This window comes from Rhipicephalus sanguineus, chromosome 4 (genome assembly GCF_013339695.2).
Source record: "Rhipicephalus sanguineus isolate Rsan-2018 chromosome 4, BIME_Rsan_1.4, whole genome shotgun sequence".
Taxonomy (NCBI): Eukaryota; Metazoa; Arthropoda; class Arachnida; order Ixodida; family Ixodidae; genus Rhipicephalus; species Rhipicephalus sanguineus.
Genome location: NC_051179.1, coordinates 94,385,149 through 94,409,177, shown reverse-complemented (window position 1 = coordinate 94,409,177; position 24,029 = coordinate 94,385,149). Strand labels below are relative to the sequence as shown.

Here is a 24,029-nt window from a genome sequence, read left to right as displayed (position 1 = left end):
CTAGAACAGCCCAATAGATGCTAGAAAAATACTCACAAAGAGACGCTAAATATTTTCGATAGCATACTTAGCATAGCATAAATTTAAAAAGTTCACAAAAGCACATGAATACTCAACACATATTGTTCACACAATAAGATGAAGACACTGAATCAGAAGAAATACTAAAAAAATGACAAATAATAGACACATATTACCATTCAAACACATGCATTTTTATACAGATCTACTGACGTTCTGGTAGATCATATTAATCGCACTGTTGATGGTACGCCAAGGACCAAAGCCAGCATTCACAATTGAATTAAGGGTTTATTGCTATAGTATGCATGGCGAGTGGCAATTAACATACTATCTTGCTTGTTTTTCAAATCTGGCATTTTCTTGTATTTGGGTCAGTGAAACAGAAAAAGAATATTCAGAGAAGATTCATACTTCAAGTTTAACCTACACTTGTAAAATCTAAACGCAGGAACAATAATAAAATTTAAAAAATCTTCTATAGCAAGGAAAAAAAAATTAAGTGCAGCGGCTTATCTTGAAGTGCTTTGCTTTTTGGCGTTTGCCTGCTCTGTCTGTGTTTAGCCCCTTAATGTAAAAATGAAGTCGCGTAACAACATAGAATTGGATTATTTTTTGAGAGAGCATTGAGGCATGGCTTCGGCACCCAACCTCTTGCTAAAGCCTTGCTTTCACAATGGTCAGCACATCTAAAATGCTGTCTGCACGGAGTTCTTCGCATGAAAAGCAGCCTGTGAACAAGCCTTGCTACCAATCTACATTATTCACAACTACAGGAACTGAAAAATGAAACGTATTGACGAAGCAATGCTCGGCCGAAAACCTGCAGCGACGACGAAACACAGCAGCAGCCCTACAGCAGCGGGGCGAAGGCGCGAAGGCTCCCATGGATGGATGGATGGATGCTATGAGCGTCCCCTTTATAACGGGGCGGTGACATGTCTGCCACCATGCTCGAAGAAAAAGGAAAAACTTCCTTGTTTCATGCTGGCCTAATACCTTGTCTACATTGATTAAATCTATCTTATTATACCAAAAATATTTATAAATTCACGGTCTATCTCTCTGCCTCTTAAGGCAGAATGACCTTATTCCCCCCCCCCCCCCCCATTATTTATTTTTGTACTTTATCTCTACTCTTCTGCCACCAATACTCTAACCGTCTCTTACTTATTTCTATCGCGGACGTGTTCAGCTTTCCATTGTTGTCCCTAAAACCCAAGGCTTCCTGTAGACTCGTGCCCACACGTATACCTGGGTGAATATCGCCACATTCAATCAGTACATGTTCCATCGTTTCCCTAGTTCCCCCGCAGCATGTACAGTGTTCGTCTTCGTTACTGAATCTCGCTTTATAGCTTCGCGTTCTAAGGCAGCCCGACCTTGCTTCAAACAGTAAAGCGCTTCCCCTTGAATTATCATAAAACCTTTCCCTCCTTATTTCGTTTTTTCCCTTTCGGTAGTTACTCAGAGCCGGCTTCTTTCCCATCGCTGTCATCCAATAAGTCCTCTCCGCCTCCCTGACCTTCCGCTTAATGCTCCCTGTTGCCATATCGCCCGCACTGCTAGCCGTATATTTACTGGTGAGCCTCCTAGTTCTCTTTCTCCACTGCGTGTCAACGCTTTTTCTATACAAATACCTGAAAACCTTGTCTGCCCATCTACTCTTCTTCATTTTCCTCAGCCTCTCTTCGAATCTCATTTTGCTCTGAGCTTCCCTCACTTCAAAGCCTGTCCATCCCATATCACCCTTTACAGCCTCAATTGTCGTCTTCCCGTGAGCGCCCAACGCGAGGCGGCCCACCGTCCTTTGATTTACATCCAATCCTGATTGTACCTCTGACTTCATGCAAACCACTGAGTTCCCAAATGTAAGCCCCGGGACCATCACACCCTTCCACAGCCCTCGAAGCACCTCGTACCTATTGTATCCCCATAAAGCTCTGTGCTTCATAATTGCAGCATTCCTCTTTCCCTTTGCTACCACTGCTTTCTCTTGTACCTCCATATATCTATCCCCCTCATTTACCCATACTCCGAGGTACTTGTACTCGCTTACCCTCGGTATTTTTTGGCCCTGTATGAAGACCGCATGGTCTTCGTGATCATTGAATACCATCAATCCACATTTGGTTGCACTAAATCCTAGTCCTAAATCCTAAATTGCTGACGATGGTAGCGCCGCCACGCGGGCACTCAGGAAAACGAAAACTCGTTTACATTTTTTGCGCCGCGGCAACGTACCCTCTCCCCGGAGAGTGGGCTCACTACCCAATATTCTAGAACACTATAGCCGTGCTACGCAGATACAAGCGCAGGAGCCGCCGACGCTCGATGGACCTTAGCGAGTCGCAGCGCCGCCATGCGGTGACTGTGGGAAGGCATCAGCGCGGCGGCCACGCCAAAGCGCGCGCTCAGCACACTAGCCAGTATATTCTAGGCACTATAATAGTGAACTGAAATATTCTAGTTCACTATACTCGGATCTAATAAGTCGTCGCCGTGCACTGTGTGGCCCTTAAGTTCTCAACCGATGCATGTATTGTGCTTATCTTGTTCCCTAGCAGCTTCGAGAGCATAACGCTCGTGATATATTTGAACTCCTTCCGAGAACCGTACTCAAGTTCATCGGTAGGCTTAGCAGGAATGAGTGTATTGGCCGAATACGTGGCCTCAAAGATGTGCGACAACTTCAAGCTCAGAGGCCATATATTACAACTTTGTGGTTCTTCTTAATGTCAATACCTGGCACTACAAGTCAAATAAAAAAAATAGACCTTTCGGTGGCACTGCGACTCGTTTTTTGCACCACAAAACTCTAAATGAGACATAAATGCTATAATCAGGAATATATCTTGTTGGTCCATTGACGGAAACTGTACACTGCTTTACAAGGTGCCAGGTGCATTCCCTTTACGAGGTGCCAGGTCACACTGTGCCACGCTCAGCTGACGCTCGCCTTAAGGCCGAAACATATATACAGCGTTTTTGCCGGCGTTTTCTGGCGTTGCGTCCCTCGGCGTCGTCGCATCAACGCCGTCAGAGGGGGCGGCAAACCATATGAAGAGCGTTAACTCAGCGTCGCACAGTGTGACCAGAGGGAATGAACCTGACACCTCGTAAAGCAGTGTACAGTTTCTGTCAATGGACCAACAAGATATATTCCTGATTATAGCTTTTATGTCTCATTTGCAGTTCTGTGGTGCAAAAAACGAGTCACAGTGCCGCCGAAAAGTCTATTTTTTGTATTTGACCTGCAGCGCCAGCTATTGGCGTTAAGAAGAACCACAAACTCGTAATATATGGCCTCTGAGCTTGAAGCTGCCGCACATCTTTGAGGCCACGTATTCGGCCAATACACTCATTCCTGCTAAGCCTACCGATGAACTTGAGTACGGCTCTCGGAAAGAGTTCAAATATATCACGAGCGTTTTGCTGTCGAAGCTTCTAGGGAACAAGCTAAGTCAAATACAAGCATCAGTTGAGAACTTAAGGCCACACAGCGCACGGCGACGACTTATTAGATCTGAGGTGCCATTTTAGCAGCAGCGGCAGCCATTTTAGCAGCAGCGACGACGCCGTTACGTAGCGGAAGATGCTGCCAGCCGCACGCTGATTGGTTCTGCGTCCATCGAACTGCTTCCGGCGTCGACGCTGCCGCCCGTGACTGCCCGTGATGTCTGGACCGTCCAGAGGTGGACGTTTCGGCCACCGTCACCGGTAGCGTCGACGTCGAGGGACGCCGGCGTACGAAACGCCGGGAAAACGTCGGCAAAAACGCTCTATAGACCAGAACACAGAGAATTCCATGCGCATCGCCATATGGATGGATGGATGCTATGAGCGTCCCCTTTGTAACGGGCCGGTGACATGTCTGCCACCAGGCTCGAAAAAAAAAAGCTTCCTTGTTTCATGTTGGCCTAATACCTTATCTACAGTGATTAAATCTATGTTATTATACCAAAAAATACAAATTCACGGTCTATCTCTCTGCCTCTTAAGGCAGAATGACCTTATTATTCCCCCATTATTTATTTTTGTTCTTTATCTCTACTTTTCTGCCACCAATACTCTAACCGTCTCTTACTTATTTCGATCGCGGACATGTTCAGCTTTCCATTGTTGTCCCGATTTGCATCGCGCGTCGCGCCATCTATCACACACGCGACGAAACAACATGCGCGGGCTGCCACGCCAGCAGACGCTACACAGAGCAAACGTGAAACTCCCGAAACTCAGCCCGTCGGAGAGCGTGTTTCGCGTCCTTTCTAGCCTGGACATTTTCGCTGGTTTTATTGGAACATCAAGAACATCTTACTCATGCAAGTCCACAATGTATACAGTACGTGCTGAGTGGGCTGCGGAAGCAACCTCGTCAGGTACGTACGCTGTTACATTTGTAAAAAAACGTTCTCGCTGTGGTACGCGTGAATCGTAATTGCAGTGCAGCTCGCGAAAGAATCAAACGATGTTTTGTTGCGCCATATTACAAGTTGTGCACAAAGTCTTGTGGAATGTGATCATTTCAGCATGCATCGCGTAATAATTAGAGTACGCTTTACGGGTAGTTTCGCGGAACGTAATTTTTGTTTCACGAGCGCTCTTACAAAAGTGCGTCTTGCTCACAAAAGCGTGCTATCAGAGAGTATAACCTGCAGTATCGTTCAGCGATCCCATTTGGAAGCTACCTGCCCGATTTTATTCTTGTAACGATGATGCTTTACAAGCGAAAGTGTGCTACTCTTAGTTAAGTCGGTTAGCTACGCCTGCGACGTAAAGGACACTGGCGCGAGTACTGTTTACTTACGTACCAATATATGTATTATGTGCAGCTGGATGCCTCGTGTCCAAATAAATTTGGGGACATCAAACACTGCAATGAAAGCACGAAATTCTGACCAGCTGTTGAGGAGCACCGTGCCATTTATTACCTTTTGAAGACGAAGTCTCGAAGGCGTGGATGCCATCAAATCACTAAAGCTTAATACTACGTTGAAAGTGGCAAAACATCCTGATTGCTTGGGCTTGAAAGCACTACCTTGCACGAGACTTTCGTCAAAGGAAACGCTCAAAGGTACGAAGTGCACCCCCACACAAAGCTCGCGCCTGCCTTCAACCCAGCTGCGTGTCCCGCAAATTAGGTTCGCAAAATGAAATAGGTGGGCATCACACTGCAGAATACACGCAATTAGTGTACTTACTCGCGCATTTTCACTCGGCTCCTAGTTTTTTTGCTTGAATCACATGGCGTCTTCGGGTGGGCGATTTTGAGCGCTCTAGAGCGCACTGAAAAGTGGTCGCGCGTTCGGTTGGCAAAATCCGAGCGCTCGAACTACCTTCGGGTGGTTCTTTCGGAGCGTTAGCCTCCGACTCGGAGCGCTCCCGACCGCTCTGACTTCGAAGTGAGGGCGTGGTGCGATCTGGCCGGGAGGGGCACTAGACGCCGCGTTTACCGGCAGGTGACAGGGTGACAGCACGAGCGCGCATTTCAGAAGGGGAGAGCATCGGACGCGTAATACTTCGTACACGTGTGTTGTATTGTGTTCGTGGCGTTTTTGAGCGTTTGTGTGGTGAGTTCACATGTACCAAGCCATAACCGCACCATGCCGAAACGGAGGCAGGTATACTGAAGGCGGACGAAACGTAAATGGTGTTACAGCAGCTCGCAGACGAATGCCTTCACATCGATGACGCCGAGCAACTTAATAGCGTATGGTAACGCATTACATGCGAGTACAAAGCTTAATCGTGTTGGCAAAAACAAGCGCTCTATGCCGAGCTCGCGTGTGATCGTGAACGGCGTAGGAGACGGCCGGCGTCCGCCATGCTAGGCCTACTTCTCGGAATCGTGAGTGACGGCGAGCTGTTGCGATGTGCTTGTCGTTCGCGAAGGCGTAGCTGTAGTGATTATTTTCTTATATAACGAAGCGTGGCTGTGCAAAGTTGTTTGTTTTGTGCTTTATTACGAAGATACGAAGTCCTCCAAGTGTGCATGCCGAGGCGCCCTATTGTGGGCGGAGCCGCTGATTGCTCGTTCGCCCCGTGTGTGCTGAATCCCCGTGGTGCGAGAGTATCCGCTCGGCTCGCCAGCAGCCTGGGTGCGAGACAGGCGTGCTCTGGTGTATATGGTTCGGCCTTTATCGCTCCTCATATGGTTTGCCGCCCTCTCTGGCGGCGTTGGTGCGACGACGCCGAGGGACGCAGCGTCAGAAAGCACCGGCAAAAACGCTGTATATGTTTCGGCCTTTAGGGTGCCTTCACTGGAGCACAATGACCGGGAAAGGAGGAGCTGTACCGTCATACCGCACCGCATTTAGTGCCGTATACGGTACGGTATTTGGCACGAGGCCCACCACTGGAGACGCAGGCATTGCAATCGCTGTGACGTGCAGGGCTGGATCACGGGACCTCGCCTCACTCTGGCACGGCTGCATGCGTTTTTAACCGCGATTTCGCATTTGAATAGCGTTGTTTTACTCTCGCTTCTTGTGTGTGGACCCCTAGAGGCTACGCAATCCGCAAAAGTGCAGCGAAAGGTTACCGGCGGCATGGTACTTTTCTGCTCCGTGTCACAGTGCACTATGTACACGAAGAGCCAAGGCAGGAGCTTTCACTTTTACCGCCACCCTGCTTTTCGCGAGCATGATGCCGCTGTCACCTGTCTTTCTTTTTTGTTATTTGAAGCCTATGGTGTTAGAATGGACACTCACGGCGAATATTCACGGGAGCCTTGTTCACAGTGAAAAATGAATGCGCAAACAGTCCCCGATCAAGCCGCAATCCTTATCGGTTGTGTAGCAGCCCAGTGGTAAAGGCGTCGGGCTCCCGTGTCATTACTGCGACAGAAATGACGGCACTCAATGCTTGGTGTACCCCAGCATAAAACACACTTTCCCGTTATGAAAACAGACTATTGTTTCTCTTTTCGAAATCATTTTAATGCAACACAAGCCATCATGCTTCAGAATGGGACAAAAAAAAATGAGCACTTTTCTTTTTTTTTTTTGATGGAGAACAACATGTCTGGCGTATTGAGTCAATTTTCGGTACGTCAATCCGTGCACAAGATATGAAAATAAGAACACTTTGGTGCTTCGAAATCTTAAAAACAAGGGTACGATTATTACTGCAGCCGGTTACTATGGTTTTGTACACGGTGGTCCATGTCGAGAGGGACCCTTCTACAAGTTTTTTTTACTTATCTAAGTGTAGGGTCCTGGTAAAGATAAAAAAACAGAGTGGTGAAAAAAAAAGAAGAATGTTCTTCGTAAAGATGCCTGTCAAAGGTTCACAGTTCCACGCCGGTTCTTCAGTAACAGCATCAGCCAGCATATGAAAGACTAGTGACTATAGGTTCGTCGCCATGGACTTGCTGGCCTCAAGTTCCGTCGGCTTCGTGTTCATCGGCTGGTGGGATCATGTCAACTCTGCACGAGAGAGAAAAAAAATAAAAAGAAAGGCCATGTTAATAGGATGAGGGGCGTCTACTCTGTCACTACGCCTTCTGTTCCACTCGCCTTCTTCAATGGCGTACGGAAGAGTTAGCGAAATATCGCTTAAGCTGATTCCGCACGAGCGCTTCCATTATGATGATTTCGTAGCGCAACACAAACAAAGGCGAAGCAAGAACATGCTAAGACAAACGCGTATTCGCGTGTCCTTGCATGCTGTGTGTTCGCAATACGCTTGTCACTAGCTTCGCCATGCGCTCATTCATGCGCTTCGTGATGCGAGAGTTAATCGGCCATAATTTTAAGTCAAGTTATGCTCCGATATACTACGTATGCAATACAACTCTTGCACCACAACCATTCATTTCTATTTTGAGAACGCTTTTTCTAAATGTTCGGAAAGCCGACCGTAAATGCTCCAGCGGATATGCTTTGTAGAGAGACATGAGCATCACTCGGTCCTCATGCCGCTGATACGGCTATGGGGGACGCCATAGTGTGGGAATCGGGATTAATTTTGACCGCCAGAGGTTCTTTAGCGGACACCTAAGTCAAAGCACACGTATTACATGAGCATCACTCGGTCCTCATGCCGCTGATACGGCTATGAGGGACGCCATAGTGTGGGAATCGGGATTAATTTTGACCGCCAGAGGTTCTTTAGCGGACACCTAAGTCAAAGCACACGTATTTTCTAGCGTTTGGTCCTCATCGATGTAGGGTGTTTGAGGTCAGCAACTATCACGAACACCGATCGACAATGGTATTATTTTGTCTCTGCGGTTTTTGTTGACGCAGCATGAAGAATTCGACGGGCGCAGACCGAAGATATTGACACCCAGCAAAGCGCTGCTGTGTGTGAAACTCTTCTGCCTGTTCTATCCACTTCAACTATTGCAAACAGCCAACAAAGTTAGCACTTTGCAAACTTAATCAGCGCCAAAGACCAGAGCAACGCACACGCGGGACCAGGGCTGAAAATACGCAAACGCAGGGGCAGTGAGCCCTGGTTTTGTATGTGCGTGTATCTTATGTATTCGTCGTTCGCGCTGATTAACTTTGCAAGGCGTCGCGACATTGGACAAAAGCACACCTAATCTTAACTAAGGCCCCTATACCTACGGAAAGGTACAGCTTTCTCTTGATCTACGCCGCTTCCTCCTCACCACGCCTCTGATAGGGCGACTGCGGTCACGTGGTAGCGCGCGCCTCTCGGCGCCATGTTGAACGCTCCGACGTGCCATTTGCTGTGTGTTCGCCCCATGTGAAGTGCACGAAGTTTGAAGCGTACGTGTGCGTCTCGCTCGTATTGTCGCGATGCCGGGTTGCTGTGCGTTTGGCTGCCATAACCGTGACACCCATGGGAAAAAGTTTTTTTGCATTCCGTGCGGAAAATAAAATGAAGGTCGCCGGAAAATCTGGCTCCACAGAATCGGCCGAGCAAACTTCGAGCCGAGATCGGCGCGGCTTTGTGAGGTAAGTGCTCGTGCGTTTTTACTCTTGACAGCCGTCTTGCTTTGCCGTGTGAGATATGTGGTGTATTACTTACTCAATGTCACGCGAAATTTCGTGTTATTTGCCATGCACCAAGGCAGTCACATTCTCGAGCAAGTGACTGTCTTGAACACCAGATGGTCGAAATTTTCGGAGGCCTCCACTACGGCGTGCCTCCTGATCATATCACGGTTTTGGCACGTAAAACCCCACATATTAATAACTCTGAAAGAACGAATGTCGTGCACTAGAACACTAGGTTGTGTTCCACATATTCTACTAACCTTTCACTGTGATGTGCGGATGGAAGGGCGAAGACGGAGCGAGCGTGGGAATGAAAGTGCGATAGCAAAAAAAAAAAAAAGAACCTAGCGCGCAGGATTTATCGAAAGCAGTGCATTTGCGTGCAGCTCCTCCATTATATTGTCTAATTTGGCGAACCACTTCTGTGTGACAGTCAGAACTTTTTGCAAATACGGAATATGAGCGGGGCTTTAGTTCAGCGGACCGCGGCTCATCGGCCGGCGTGTCATCATGAATTATCGCGTCACAGATTTAGCGCATAAGTTTCAACACGCTGCGGTAGTTGCAGCAGATGCCTGTTTGACGCGCAGTAGATCAAAGCAATAAATTTAAAATTTTGACCATCTGGTGTTGTTTAACGTGCACTGACATCGCACAGTATACGCGGGCCTCTAGCATTTCACCTCTATCGAATTGCGACCGCCGCGGCCGGGACCGAACACGCGACCTTCGGGTCAGCAGGCGAGCGCCGAAACCGCTACATCACCGCGGCGGGCAGGCCGAGGAGAAGTAACATATGTGAAATGTCATGAAATTTTGATCGAGCACCTTCATGGGAATTGCAGGCATTGCTGCAGTTATATATGATAGAGATAGTTTATACGCACGGGAACTATTCCTTCCCAAATGGCGTGGCTTGACATCACAGCTGCCATGTATATATTTCTTGCCGATGCAATAAATACACGGGGAAACGCTGCGCTCCGAAAAGAACCGTAAACGACATGCAATTTGCTACAAATTGTACATTGCTTGCAGCAGCTCTCCTGGCGCGCTGTAAGGGAATTAGATGGTGCGCACACCTACACCAACTGAGAAAATGAACGCAGAAATAATAGAGTCATTACACACAGCCGTATGCGAGACATGGCACGCGACCACGGCTGGACTAGAAAAGCTGTGGCTGAAGTGGCAGCGCCAGCGCGCAACCGGCCTGAAGGCTTCGCGCGTCCGCGTGGCGCGTTCGAGGAGGCGCCGCCGTCGCGCGCGAGAGCGCGCAGGAGAGGAGGCGGCGGAGGGGAGAGCAGATGGCGGTACTTTTACGAAGTATAGGGGCTTTAATCTTAACTCCTTGCAACCTACCCGGGGGTAACGCAGTCTCCGCAACGTCCGCCAGACTCAGGTACCTGCAGATCAACGACCAGCAGTCCTCGCCGATGTCAGGGAGCTGCAAACTGCCGTCATGCTGCGGATGGCACTCTACCGACTGAGCTACGACCCCGGCAGTTCTCATGAACTTGTCCAGACTGTACTTTCGCAGCTTCTTGCGTGCTTTCCCGATCATCGCTTTGGCTTCGTAGATGTCCACAAGAGCGCCGTCCCTCACCAGCTCCAGCAGGTGGGGGTGCTCGTAGAAAAGCTCGATGCCCAGAGCAGCCTCTGCGGTGTCTCGCTCGCCCAACACAAAACGGGCAGCTGCCGACACACGGCTGGCGTTGCGGCGAGTCGAGTCCTGTAATCACAGAAATGGAACTTGGTTTGTAGACTTGAAAACCATGAACATGTTGGTAAACTGGCGCCCGTATATGGTTACTCAACATCAAGGAGCGGAAGGTATTGGGAATGCTGTAATAGATCTAACGGAAGCTAAAACATCTCGTAGTGCCCCTCATGCATTCACCTAAGGCGATTCGAAGGGGAGAGTCGTCCGGTGTTGCTATTTTACCGTACACAGTATATATACAGGGGCGTCCCAGCCACCACGCAGCACGATTGAAAAAAGGAGGGACAGCGTTAGGCGAAATATACCTAGTGCATATCGTTCCCAGTATACTGTTGTAGGCACTGGGAATTTGTTCGTTAATGAGGTTTAGTTATTATTATGTTACTAACTCTACAAGTACTCACCTAATCCTTAAAATGTCAATCAGGGGCGTAGCCAGAAATATTTTTCGGGGGGGGGGGGGGGGGGGGTTCAGCCATACTTTATGTATGTTCGTGCGTGCGTTTGTATGTATGCGTGTATATATACGCAAGCAAAACTAAAAAATTTCGGGGGGGGGGGTCTGAACACCCCCCCCCCCTTGGCTACGCCCCTGATGTCAATGAAGCATACGTAGGTATGCTCAAATGACGTCTAACTGCGCTATTTTCAGCAACGTGCAATTACGTGCTCATATTTCCCGGCTCATAAAGAAAGCACGCGAAATATGAAAAATCACACGTGACTACGCTCCCACCCGCAAAAGGTGCGAGCGTATTCTTGACTTGCTACCACACAGTGAGCCTGTTTGAGGGCGCTGCTTCCTGATTCGCGCTGTAGTCTACAAACGTGTCATTTTCCAGATTTCGCGGCCTCTCTTCATTAGCCAAAAAAAAAAAAAAAAGGCGAGCACGCAATGAGTACGTTGTTGAAAATAGCGTGGTTAGATGTGATCTGAACGTGTCTACATGTGCCTCATTGACATTTTAATGATCAGGTGAGTATTTGTCGAGTTAGAAACCTAATTGGCTCTAATTAACTAAACCTCATTACCGAAAAAATTAGTAGTGGCTACTACACTATACTCGGAACAATATGCACTAGGTGTGCTTCGCGTAACGACCTTCCTCTTTTTTTATCTTGCCGCGTGATAGCTGGGACACACCAGTATAAACGTCCAGCGCTCACTAAATAACTATCGCTCATTAACCCAGTACTCATTACATTTCCTTTCATTATCATGATATGCGCACAATTATTATTTCACGTGCTTTTGTATGGCTTCAGATCCCCAAGACGTCAGTAAACGGAGTCACATGAGTGCCGCTTTTTTCTCCCAGGAAGCTTGCCATAACGTCTCCTGCGGTTGTAGATCATGCTTCTCATGCTTCATATATATATATATATATATATATATATATATATATATATATATATATATATATATATATATATATATATATATATATATATATATATATATATATATATATATATATATCGACGATTTATAGGCTGCATGCTCGATGATGGTGCCTCTGCGCCGGAATACTTTCTCTTCGTTACAATATATATAAAATAAATCACGCGAACGCCGTAAAAACGAAGTCAACGCTCAGTTGGTATCTCGTGATTCATGCGCGTTTTTTTTAACACGAAAGTGTTTTATGCCGGGGTCCACCAAGAGTTCAGTGACGTATTTCCGTCACGGAAATGATGTCGAAAAAGTGCACACGATCAGGTGGCAAACAAAAAAAGTTCCGTCAACGGGCATCGAACCCACGACCGCTCGCTCCGCAACAACAGATACCGGGCGCGCTATCCACTGCGCCACGGTCACAGACTCTGGAGGCTTTACAAACGCGCCTTTTATATCTACCACTCTCCCGGTCGGCGGGGTGGTGTTGCCCTCTGAGAGCGGCAAAGGAGAGTAATTCGTCTTTACTCTGGCTTTCGCGATTAGTACCTGCACCGCGTTACACGTTCGTCCCTCTCCTACGCTGCCCCCCTCTCGCAGGCCTGCCGACTGCGTTCCCCGCTCGCCCTGTGAGAATTAACGGGCAGGCTAGAGAGAAGACAAGACGCGCGTAGCGTTCCTCTTCACGTTCCACGACGCGAGGTCGGTAGCATGCCCAAAGAACGCCTAGGCGCTGAGCCGTGCTTCGAATTAGGGTTGCAGAAGTTGCGCCTTTTCCTTTCCTCAACCTCTCCTCCTCAATGCCAACGGAACGCGATCGTGCAAGTGCTCCGGCATGGTATGACGACAGCTCATGAGAAACATAAACGACAGGTCGTAACATGCAAATCATGATATTGATGTGATGTGCGGTGGGATCTATATGCCACAGTCCAGCTGCGCTCGATGCCATTTCGTTAGCTGGATGTTTGGTATAGCAAGACATGAGTGTATGCCTAACAAATATAACAGGTCATGAGATGAACATAATGGCATGAATGTCATGTACCTCATGATTTACATGCAACGTATGGTCTCGGCGCTCTGGCAGCCGTTTGATTAACTTGGTGTGGCGTGAGAACATTGGTGTGGCGCGAGATGAATCTATGAAGAACACACACAACAAGTCAAGCATTGCATATACCAGATTAAACGTTTCTGTATCATGCCACATACCAGATGGTAGATACCTTGACAAATATTCCATAGTCAATGACATTTCATGACGTGAATGCCTCGATTTCTCTCAAATCCAAACACTGCGGTGTGGCATTTCCTCGCTGTTTGCGTCGCATTTCATCGATTCTCGCAGTGCGTGAGATATGCCGATGTTTTTTTTTTTTCATTATAAGTATGTCACGGGATTCAAGTCCTGACTTGTCATGTATTACACGCACTCACGCGATATCACGATAATTCGGATATATATACGCCTAGTTAATGTAATGACCCCTAGAGTACCGAGTCCAAGGAGGTGAAATAGACAGCATTTTTCGCACAAAGATAAGCCATCCTTACAATACCTGTATTTCCACCAGTGCAGCGTAAGCATGGCTGTCCAGCCTAAAGGGGGACTCCTCTGCGTGGAGGCTTCGTCCGAAGATGCGCTCCCAGGCAGAACGATAATCCGGCATGTACCGAAACTCGGTGAGGCGCCTGCTCTTGCGAGCGGCGTCTGCCAGCACGTCCACGTCGTCGTTGCCGAGTTGCAGACCTTTGACAATCACGCTGCAAAGGTTGGTGTTGGATGCTAAGGCCGACCACAGTCTGCTAGGAACTCTGCGTGACTCCTCTGCTGTCATAACGAGCATGCGTGTACACAACGTGAGCTCGACGTCAACGAGCGCTGAGGGTGCTGACAGGTACGCACACAAAGCAGCGAAATGCGCTTCTCTGAAAAGGTCGCAGTTTACTCGGAGCAACGTCACGTGTTCGAAAAGGTCGAAGACTGACTCCATAGTGCTTGAGATCATCGTGGGCAGCGTGTCAAAAGCGAAGTGGCTTGCCTCAACAGTCACTCTGGTAATGTCGACGCACTGCCTGATGCTGGGCAAGCTCAGCGATTCCACATGGTGGTCAGCAATCCTGACGCGATTGCACAGTCCGTGCTGTTTGATCAACCTGCATATGTCCAGGGGGTCGGTTCTTGTGGGTGGGTGAGTGATAACTACGGACCGCAGGTTATCATTCTTAGCGACTTCTTTGAGGAAGGCTTCGAGCGCCCTTCGGCCAAAGGTTCTGAAATCAATCTTTAGCTTTTGAAGCGATGAAGTCTTCCGCAGAGCTGTGAGCCACGGTCGGATTTCTCCCGCTTCAAGGTAGAAATTGACGGGACCGGGCATCAAAATTGGGCAGCTCCCACATACGGCTGAGGGTAGCCCGAGGGAGCGTAAGGTGGTGTTCTCTGCGACCACTCTGGCGAATGGTTTGATCCTCCCTGCACTGGAGAAAACAAGTACAAATCGGACTCTCATCGCAATATGCATATAAATTTAATTTATTGATGTTTCATTTTAACACGGCGTGAGCTGAGGAAAGTGCTGAAAACGCTGAAGCTTAGCTTGCATTACGCTCACGTTGTTTTAATTTATTTTGACGAGTATATCATGATTCCTGGTACATCAGTTTGAAGAGTGTACCGGCAGTGACTAAACCCCCTTACGCAATTTGGTAAGCTGTGATAAGAAAGGTCCTTCGTTGCTGTCTACAAATGCTCAGTCGGTAGTTTTCGAATAAGGGCCCCAAAGCACTTTGCGCGTTCTGGCTTTGCTTACGCAGGTAAGTACGAGTTTTCAAATAGGGTTTCTTACGCTCAACGTTTGCATCTTGCGCTTGCGAAGTCAAGGTGGCAAGATAGACAAACTACGATGCATAATCATTCAAACTTCACACATGAATTTGACTTCGGTAGACGCATTCCTTTAAACTTGTTACTTATTTATGTAGTGCTAATGGATGCGCTGGCAATCAAACGTCCTGTCATCACTCAAGGCTATACAACTTTGAGTCACCAGCTGCGTTAAGCGTATAGGAACGCTCGGAGCATCAACTTATCTACAAACAGTATTTCTCTGCGAACAAGTCTTTTATGCATCAGATGAGAAAAAACGGCAACCTATACAGCATTTACTTATCAGGCGGGTCGAGTCGGCCTTGATCGAGAGCCACCATTGCGGTTGGGCCACCATATTCTTGACGCAAAGCACTTGGGGCAAGTCTTGGAGCTCCTCGCTAATTCCGAGAAATAGCCTGCCCGGTGCCCAACCCAAACGCTGTTCGGGTCCCACGCATGCGCATTAAGTCCGACACCGTTTATTTGACGCCGCAGAACGCTTTAAGTCCCTAATGAAAGCTTCCTATTTGCTTCAAAAACGACAGCCATGGCGCTGCCGTTGGGAGTCTACGCCACCCACTTCTGTCTGTTCATGAGAACTGCAACAGACAGTTACACAAAGTGACATACACTCAAAGGACAGACAATCCTGCTACTGCTCAGACTTTTGCTTTCATGAGTGTGACAACTCTCTGTCCATAGATATGTGGAGAGTGTGGAGAGATATATGGAGAGGAACCTTAGGGGGCACTGCAATTACGGCGCGCAAGCGGGCATACCACGTTGTGTGTGTGTTTTTTTTTATTTCGCGGGCACCTGTAGTAAGCAGAAAAACACAAATAATATAAACTTAGAGACTGTCTACTCGGACATTCCGAGACTTCCGAGACTGTTCCGAAACGATCTGGGAAGAGAGCAGCGCTTTGCGATAGGTAGCGAGGCACTGGAAGTTTTAAAGGAAAACGTCTAGTTAGGACAGGTAGTAACCGCGGTGTCGAACCATGAGACTGAAGTAACTAGAATAATAAGGATGGGATGGAGCACGTTCGGCAAATACTCTCAAATCATGATTGTTAGTTTACCACTATCACTTAAGAGGTAGGTATCTAATAGCTGCATCTTACCAGTACTTACCTACGCAGCAGAAACATGGAGGCTTACAAAGAGGGCTCAAATTACATTGAGGACGATGCAGCGAGCAATGGGAAGAAAAATGATAGGCGTAACCTTAAGGGACAAGAAAAGAGCACAGCGGGTCAGGGAACAGACGTGTGTTACGGACATCTTAGTCGAAATCAAGAAGAAATAGACACGGGCAGGGCATGTGGAGCGTAGGCAAGATAACCGCTGGTCATTAAGAGTAACTGACTGGATTCCAAGAGAAAGAACACGCACAAGGAGATACAGAAAGTTAGGTTGGAAGATGGCGTTAAGAAGTTTGCCGGTATAATAACGTAGCAGCAGCAAGCACAGAACCGGGGTGATTGGCAGAACATGGGAGAGGCCTTTGCCCCGCAGTGGGCCTAGTTAGGCTGATGATCACGATGACGACTCAGAGATTTTGCAAACCGATCTACAACTTTCTTATCGGCACATTTTGCCTTACTTCGTCGATATATATATATATATATATATGTACTTTGGCTATGAAGACGGCGTTTCGGTTGGTCCGTCGGGCGAAACGTTTAGAAAACCACATTTCGTACGTGCATGCTTTTCTTCAATCATACTATACATGTCTATATATATATATATATATATATATATATATATATATATATATATATATATATATATATATATATATATATATATATATATCGACATGCCTGAGTCTCAAACGCACTTACGCATACTTCAAATACTCACTAGTCGTCTTTGTCGAGACAGATGTCCATATTCAGTTCCTCCAGAGTGGTCATAGCACAAAACGCTTCGGCAAGAGCCGCCAGAGTATATTCCGGGTGTCTGAAGACGCCCAGCGCCTTCAGCGTCAATTTTCTTAGCGTGGCGTCCTTCTTTCTTAGATATGTGCCAAACAGTTCACCAATGTATTGAAAGTAGGCGCAAAATACGCACTCTGGCACTGCAAGTTCAGTGATGGTGCGGTTCCAAATGAGCGCCCAGACAAGTCGACCAGCACTGACCGAGTTCAATCTGAGCACGGACACGTCGAGGCTGCGGAGGTGCTCCATCCTACACTCCATCAGTGGACCCTTCATGTACGAGGCGTCTTGGCAACGCGATTGCGTATTGCAGTTGGCGGACGCGAACTGGAGTTCTTCCAGATGCGAAAGTTCGTTCACCACCTCGAGAACGTGAACATTCGCCTCGTCTATATGGTCCAACGCTAAGCGTACCGTCACGCTCTTCACGGCGAGATTGCGTCCCAGAGCGACAAGAAGAGACTGTGGTTGCGTCGTGCTGCCGTTTATCTCGACTGCTGTTATACACCTGTGCTCGGACAGAAGGTGCTCGGCGTAATGCAGCGCCGCCTCCTCGCGCCGTTCGTCCAACGAACAAGGCAAAGGGCATGGGGACGCGGGAGCCTGAACCACGGCCAGACGAAGGCCGCCGGGTCGTCGCTGGTCTTCAACCAGCTCCAAAGAAGCGCCAAGCAACAGTTCCCTCGTACTTCTTAAGTACAGTAGCAGCTGGCAGTCCGAGTCTCCTTCTTTGGTGCACGGCATGTGTAGGTGAGGAGGAAAATCTACTGCGTCGCTGGTGTCACTACGGGCATATGCTGTGCATGGCGCGGGCTGCGCGTCGGCCATGATCTGGGAGTCCAGTTGATGTCACAGGAAGAGGTGTATCTACGAGGTAGTGTTTCCTTATTCAGTTAAGTGGCCTGCATAAGGAATGGAAAAGCATGAGCATCAGCGTTGGACATTTTCAGGTGCTGCACAAAACTTCGCATTTACATTGGCTTTAGGAATATGAAGGGGCAACGCCTTCAGTTCCTTTCTGTGATGCACCGTTTGGCGTGATATTGACATTCACATGCTTGCATATAGGGATGTTTAGATTTCGCGGAATCAGCAGCAAATCCACGGTTAGTGATAGGCGGAACTCCTGGCGTTTTTGCGTATAGTGATTTCAGTTCTAGAAACTTGCTTTGTCATTATTTCTGAAGGAGTATGACCATATTTTGAACGCGAGATAACCTGAGGGATAGACTTCTGTGGGCACACACGCATCATCTATAGTCAGATGCAACTTGATTGATTGATTAGTGGGGTTTTGTGGCGCAAGGGCCATGGGTGGCCAAAGAGCGCCATTTCTTTTATGTTGTGTTACCGATGAAAAATTATTACGATGTCTGAAGACGTCCGCGGTTTTCGCTCTTCAAAGGCTGATGCACAGAATCCTGCACTAATGGGGGCGCACTACAGGCTGACGTCATGAGCCGGATAGCAAGTGACCCTTGCCTTCGAAGAACATGGGCTAGTGCATGAGGGGGACTATTTCTTTAGTCGCGGAGCCGATGGGCTGCTGCGCTTCGGCCGTGTGATTGGGACCTCTCCGTATTTCTTAAACCCGACTATGCAAAATATCCGCGGTCAATATAGCATAGAACATACTTCAAATGAATGTTAAAGTTCGTGCTGCGCAACTGCACGCCAAATGCACCACCTCACGACATCGACACCAACATGTCTCTAATGTAAACAACCAACAGCCCAATTTCATCCCAAGTTTGTGTTGAACTGCCATGCTTTTTGCGAGCGCTCTCTCCTAGCAGACCTTTTCAACGATTAGAGGGGTGGACTCGCACGGGAGTACGAAGGCTGACGTCCTTGCCTCGGCAGTGCATTCTTGGGGGGGACACACATTTACAAAATGCCAGAAGGGATTGCGACGCCACCCAGGGAGACTTCGCTGAAGTGAGTTGTGAACACGGTGCCCACGTACATGCGGTTTTGTGTGCCCGCGTTGCCAGCTATGTTTACATGAAAACTCCGCTGCGACGCGCCTGCCCGTCTCTCGCGCGCTCTCTGAATTTGAAACTGCGACTAGGTGCTTTAAATGCCCTCCAGCAAATGAGGTTTCCCGCCGTGATAATAGGTGGTTAGCTACCGCTTTAACACACGGAGCATGTTTTACAAATGGATGACGTGCGGTAAAAACAACTATAGCTCTGCGTGCAATGAAAGTTTTTATGTCCACGGCATCATTAAAGGGACTGACAACCAATTTTAGGGTACCTATTGTCTTTAGCGAAACGGAAAGCGAACTGGTCAGAGTGTATAATCACGGACTGGTAACGTGGAAAACACCGTGAAACATTTTTAATCAGAATCTTTCTAACTGCGGCGAATATGAACTCTTATACACATCTGAAAACATATGCTGCAAACAGCAAGCGCGGCGGTTTCTTGCGCATGCGTGCACTCCGCGCGCATGCGCCGCGGCTCGACATGGGCCACAGGCAGCCGCGAAGGCAGCGTCGCTTCTCAACGTGCAACTCGTTTTACCAGGTAGGCAGCAAAGAACAGAGCGCTAATAAATAATAATATACGTACTATAAATTTGAAGACCTATAATGGCGCGCATGACAACCTCAGAATTCAGAGACCGACTTCGTAATAATCCACCTTCAAGGCTCTTCCGCTGGCCTGCACGACGTGCTGGCTTTTGTTACCTTAAAGCACGATTTAAAAACATCAGTCCTACTCACACCACGAAAGGAGTGCTGGAATCTGTCACTATATTTCACCGTCCTTTCATTTCTACAACGACGTAACGACACGTTCTGCCCAGATGTCAGTCCCGTTAACGCAGCACACTTATAGCGCTGCTGCAATGGATTGATAGATTTATCGGTAATTGATGAAATAAACGTATGCGGCAACAGCAGTCAAAACAGAACACATCTTGGCATCCACGGGCATAACATACATCGCTGGACACAGGACGGCCCTAATCACGCTAATTTGCCTGGAACCACAGAATGGCCGAGCAGCAACCTCCTCAACAGCTTCCAAATTGAGGGTTCGGTGGTTGCGCGTTTCCGTAAGCTTTCGGAAGGAGTAAAGGATGAAGTTTGAGAAATATTTGCATGTTTCAAGACTTCAAATAGGACGCTTGACACATGTCTGATTTGCGCAACAAAGACGTTGGACGAGGCCGCGGGATCGAATCCCGGCCGCGACAGCCACATTTCGATGGAGGCGAAGTGCCCGCGTACTTGGGTTTAGGTGCAGGTTAGACAGCACCAGGAGGTCGAAATTTCCGGAATCCTCCACTACGGCGTCGCTCATAATTATATCGTAGTTTTGTGACGTTAAACCCCAACAATTATTATTAAATAATAAAGACGTACGACGAGATCAAGAAAGATTAGACACAGCGAAAACTTTAACTGGATATTTAAATTCTTATTAATGCTGGGCTCTGTGCTTGTGAATTACATTTACCTGGACATGGTAGATCTCAAGGACGTGGCCACGAATGTAAAAAAAAAAAGACCCGCAAATGACGCTTCACGTTTTTTTACACAGTGAAGGCACTTAAGTGACAGGCTCCATTAAGAGCGCTAATGTCTGTGAGAAACACCTGGCCCCGTGCAATGTCTGGATTCCTCCAAATTTCGCAACGTACAAGGGGCCAATATATGTGCGTGTTTCTTTCAATAAAGAATCAGCTTCAAATAAGCGCTTGTCCGGGTCACTTCTGTTCGTCTCGTTGGCACTTCATTTCTTCCGTAACACCAGACTCGGCAGTAATGACATTACAGTAAAGAAATTACAGCGATTAAATTACTTTTGACGGCAGTGAGCACTGTAATAAATTACTTCAAGGCAATAATTTTAAGAAAATTACTCATCAGTTTCCCAAATACTTTTGGTTAAAATATAGGGTGTCCGCTTCCGTTATGGCATCGAAAATTGACCGAGAAAATTGAAGCATTATAGCAAAGACGATGTAAGGTCCCTTTCTTGATTTCTGATCTTGTGTTATCTGCAGAAGCCGCGTTTTTAGGTTTGCAGGGGCAAGTTCACGGAAGAAAGCCATTGTGAAATCGCTGTCATGTGAACAAAGACTTCAGGTTTAGTCGCCAGCCTAATCCCTCCCCCCCCAGATGCACACGGAGTTTTGGAAGCGGCAACACGTGAAGAGCACTGTTTTGGTGGACATAGAGTTCAGGTTCCATCGATGGCAACACTCCTGTTTTGACAGTCATGCGTCCCCCCGTCCTTTCGTTTTCTTGCGAAGAAATGTCGCAGAAGTGTGCTATACTGTGCACAGGTGCGTCTCTTCACGACGCCGTGAAGAACCGAGTAGGAATACGATAGAGGGAAAACTTGTTTGTTTTCAACATCTTTAGCCCTGTGGGTTATGGCCAGTGCGTACGCACGGGGAGGGGGGGGGGGGGCTAGCAAGCTAGTTGCCTACGTTTGGATTCTCTCATGATTAGGTGTTTGCGGCTCAGGAACTGTCCCCATGTGCGGTTTGCCACCTGTCAGTGTTAGGTGGACGGCGCAAATTAAGCGAACAAAAATAAGACCAGCACAATGTCAGCCCCTCGTAATTCGTTTCTGGCGTCGCATTATTCCTGCACCACTGAACTCGCGGTGCACAATTTCTGATCTCGTGCACCGCCGTCAACCGGTTCCGATTGGTGCAGAGGAATCGAACGGACCTACTATCACCGGGCGGCATAGGCGCATCTACCGGGGGAGGGGGGGGGGCGAACTTCTCCCCCACTAAGAAAAGTTAGGGGGGCGGAGCCCCTGTACTTTCGACAGTGGTGACTGTCACCTGCACACTGGGAAATGAACCACTGCGGAGAAATTTTCCTTCAACACAGCAATAACGTCATTATATCAAGAAATTTGTCCTATACGCTCCTGCTGTGAAAATTGTCTTCCGCATCTCACGACCATGCACTGTAGGCTCTCTGCGCTGCAGGCCGGCTATGCCGCACTTTCGCTCTTGCGCTCCAGCGTCCTAAAGGAGGCTACCGCTGAGCAGGGACACTGTAAAGTTAGAACACTCTGTCATGCCTTAATTCTGCTTTACCTGGCCTGAAATTTACGTCATCGACGACACATATATCTCGAATCAACCTGCTTTGCCTTGCTTATCAGAGAGCCTACGATGCATGGTCATGAGCTTTCAAATGCGACGAATAAGGCAGTGGACTCCAGCACATTGGGATGCCCAGCTTTCAAGCTTGCCCAGTAACTATTTCTGCCGGACCAGGAAGATGGTCAAGGTCCACGGTTTTCTGGACTAAGGAGCCTGAATTGACAGCCGAGCTAGTTGGTCTTGATTTATCTTGAACTGACTGTACAGCGCAAAATACAACTCGGATGGCAAAGAAGCACACATGTGACGCGCTGTCTATTTTATCACGACAGCAATTATATGGACACTCTGGGCTGATTTTTGCCGTCGCTGTCATGCCCCGGATATGTATATGAATATAGATAAAAAAGGCACAATGAAAAATAAAGCAGAAGAAAAAAATTGCGAAGGCCCGACCGTGGATTCGAACCATCGACCACGCGCTCCCCAGCCCGCTGCATTAGACAACCCAACCACGCCCACGTATGCGCCGGCGAAATAACGGCGAGCTATTTATATACACTATTTACTGCTGGTGGTAAAGAAATCTCGGAGGAGCTTGAGCGTGTCTTCTTTCACGCAACGCGCCTAATTTTCGTTCAATTTGAAAACTGCCCTTGAGACGCGCACGACAATGTGGCCGTTTTCTGTACCGAAGCACCTCGCATCAGACGCCCCCGTGTAGCAAGAAAAGCAGCGGGTCACTCCACGCGCCGCAGTTTAAAAGATACACCATCTCCCGCTAAAGGGGACCATGAGGCGATGCGAAGCCGGAGCACTTGCACGATCGCGTTCCGTTGGCGTTCGTGGGCATGCTACCGACCTCGCGTCGTGGAACGCGAAGAGGGAACGCTACGCGCGTCGTATCTTCCGTCTAGCCTGGCCATTAATTCTCACAGGGCGAGCGGGGAACGCGGTCGACAGGCGGGCGAGAGGGGGCAGCGTAGGAGAGGAGGGGAGAAGGGAGGGGACGCGCATGCGCTCGAGCTCATCGCGGCGTTGCGCAGGAGAGAATTTCGGCGTGTCTAGCTGTCTAGCCGCGTTTCAGAGGAAGAGTGGAGAGGGGAAGGGAGAGGAAAGTGGAGAGGAGAATGGGAGAGGGAAATGGAGAGGGAAGAGGGAGGGAAAGTGGAGAGGGGAAGAGGAGAGGGTGAGTGGAGAGGTGGTGTGTGGAGAGGGTATGCGCATGCGCAGTAAGGGTGGTCACGCCGCACACCACCACCACCACCGGATTGAGCTCCGCCTTAAGATACTTCGCATCTAAAAAAATCACGCCATATCCCGAAGTGGATCACGATTGAGGAGCTGGTTCGGAGAAGATCGGGAAAACCAGTGAATCTTTCGTACAAGTCCCAACCATCATATGAAGACGTGACATACGTTGTTATATATACAGATATACACATTGTTTTTAATTTACAATTTTGATCAACTATATACACAATTTACAATTATATACACATTGATGAACTATATACACACGAAATATCAAGGGCGTCTGATTCTCCATATCGACACTTGCAGACGCAACGCTCCTAATTTTCTTTCAACTTGAAAACTACGCTTGAGACGCACACGAAAAAGTGACCCTTTCCTGTACCCACCCGGACTGGTGTTCGTTTATTTTAATAAAGTTCTCTCTCTCGATCTCTGTACTCACTCGTGATGTGGAAGAAGAAAAAAAAACAAAGAACACCAGGCACATCTAGAGTCACTCTATATGCTACCTTTATAGGTAGCAGAGTTGCGCATCTGTCTTCAAACGCCGCTAGCAACCATGTGTTGCGGAGAAGCTGACACTCGGGCCATTTTTTCTATTTCTTCGATGGCGCCGGTGGGCGACTGGATTGGCACTAGTCATTCACAGTAAAGTTAATCGCCGCTCTTCGACCGCCAAAGATGTCGATCGGCGACGCGGTAGGCATGTCGCCTGCAAAAAACGGAGTGCGTCTTCGCCGTATAGCTGTGGTTGCTAGC

At 48.1% G+C, this 24,029-nt stretch overlaps 1 protein-coding gene across 1 annotated transcript in view; it reads right to left on the bottom strand.

The window, feature by feature from the left end:
• Positions 1–24,029, bottom strand: part of LOC125758256 (uncharacterized) — a 107,288-nt gene that overhangs the window by 73,543 nt on the left and 9,716 nt on the right. The window contains exon 2 of the mRNA XM_049415279.1: positions 10,397–10,722. Within this exon, the coding sequence (XP_049271236.1) occupies positions 10,397–10,722 (326 nt within the window). The remainder of the gene's footprint in view (positions 1–10,396; positions 10,723–24,029) is intronic.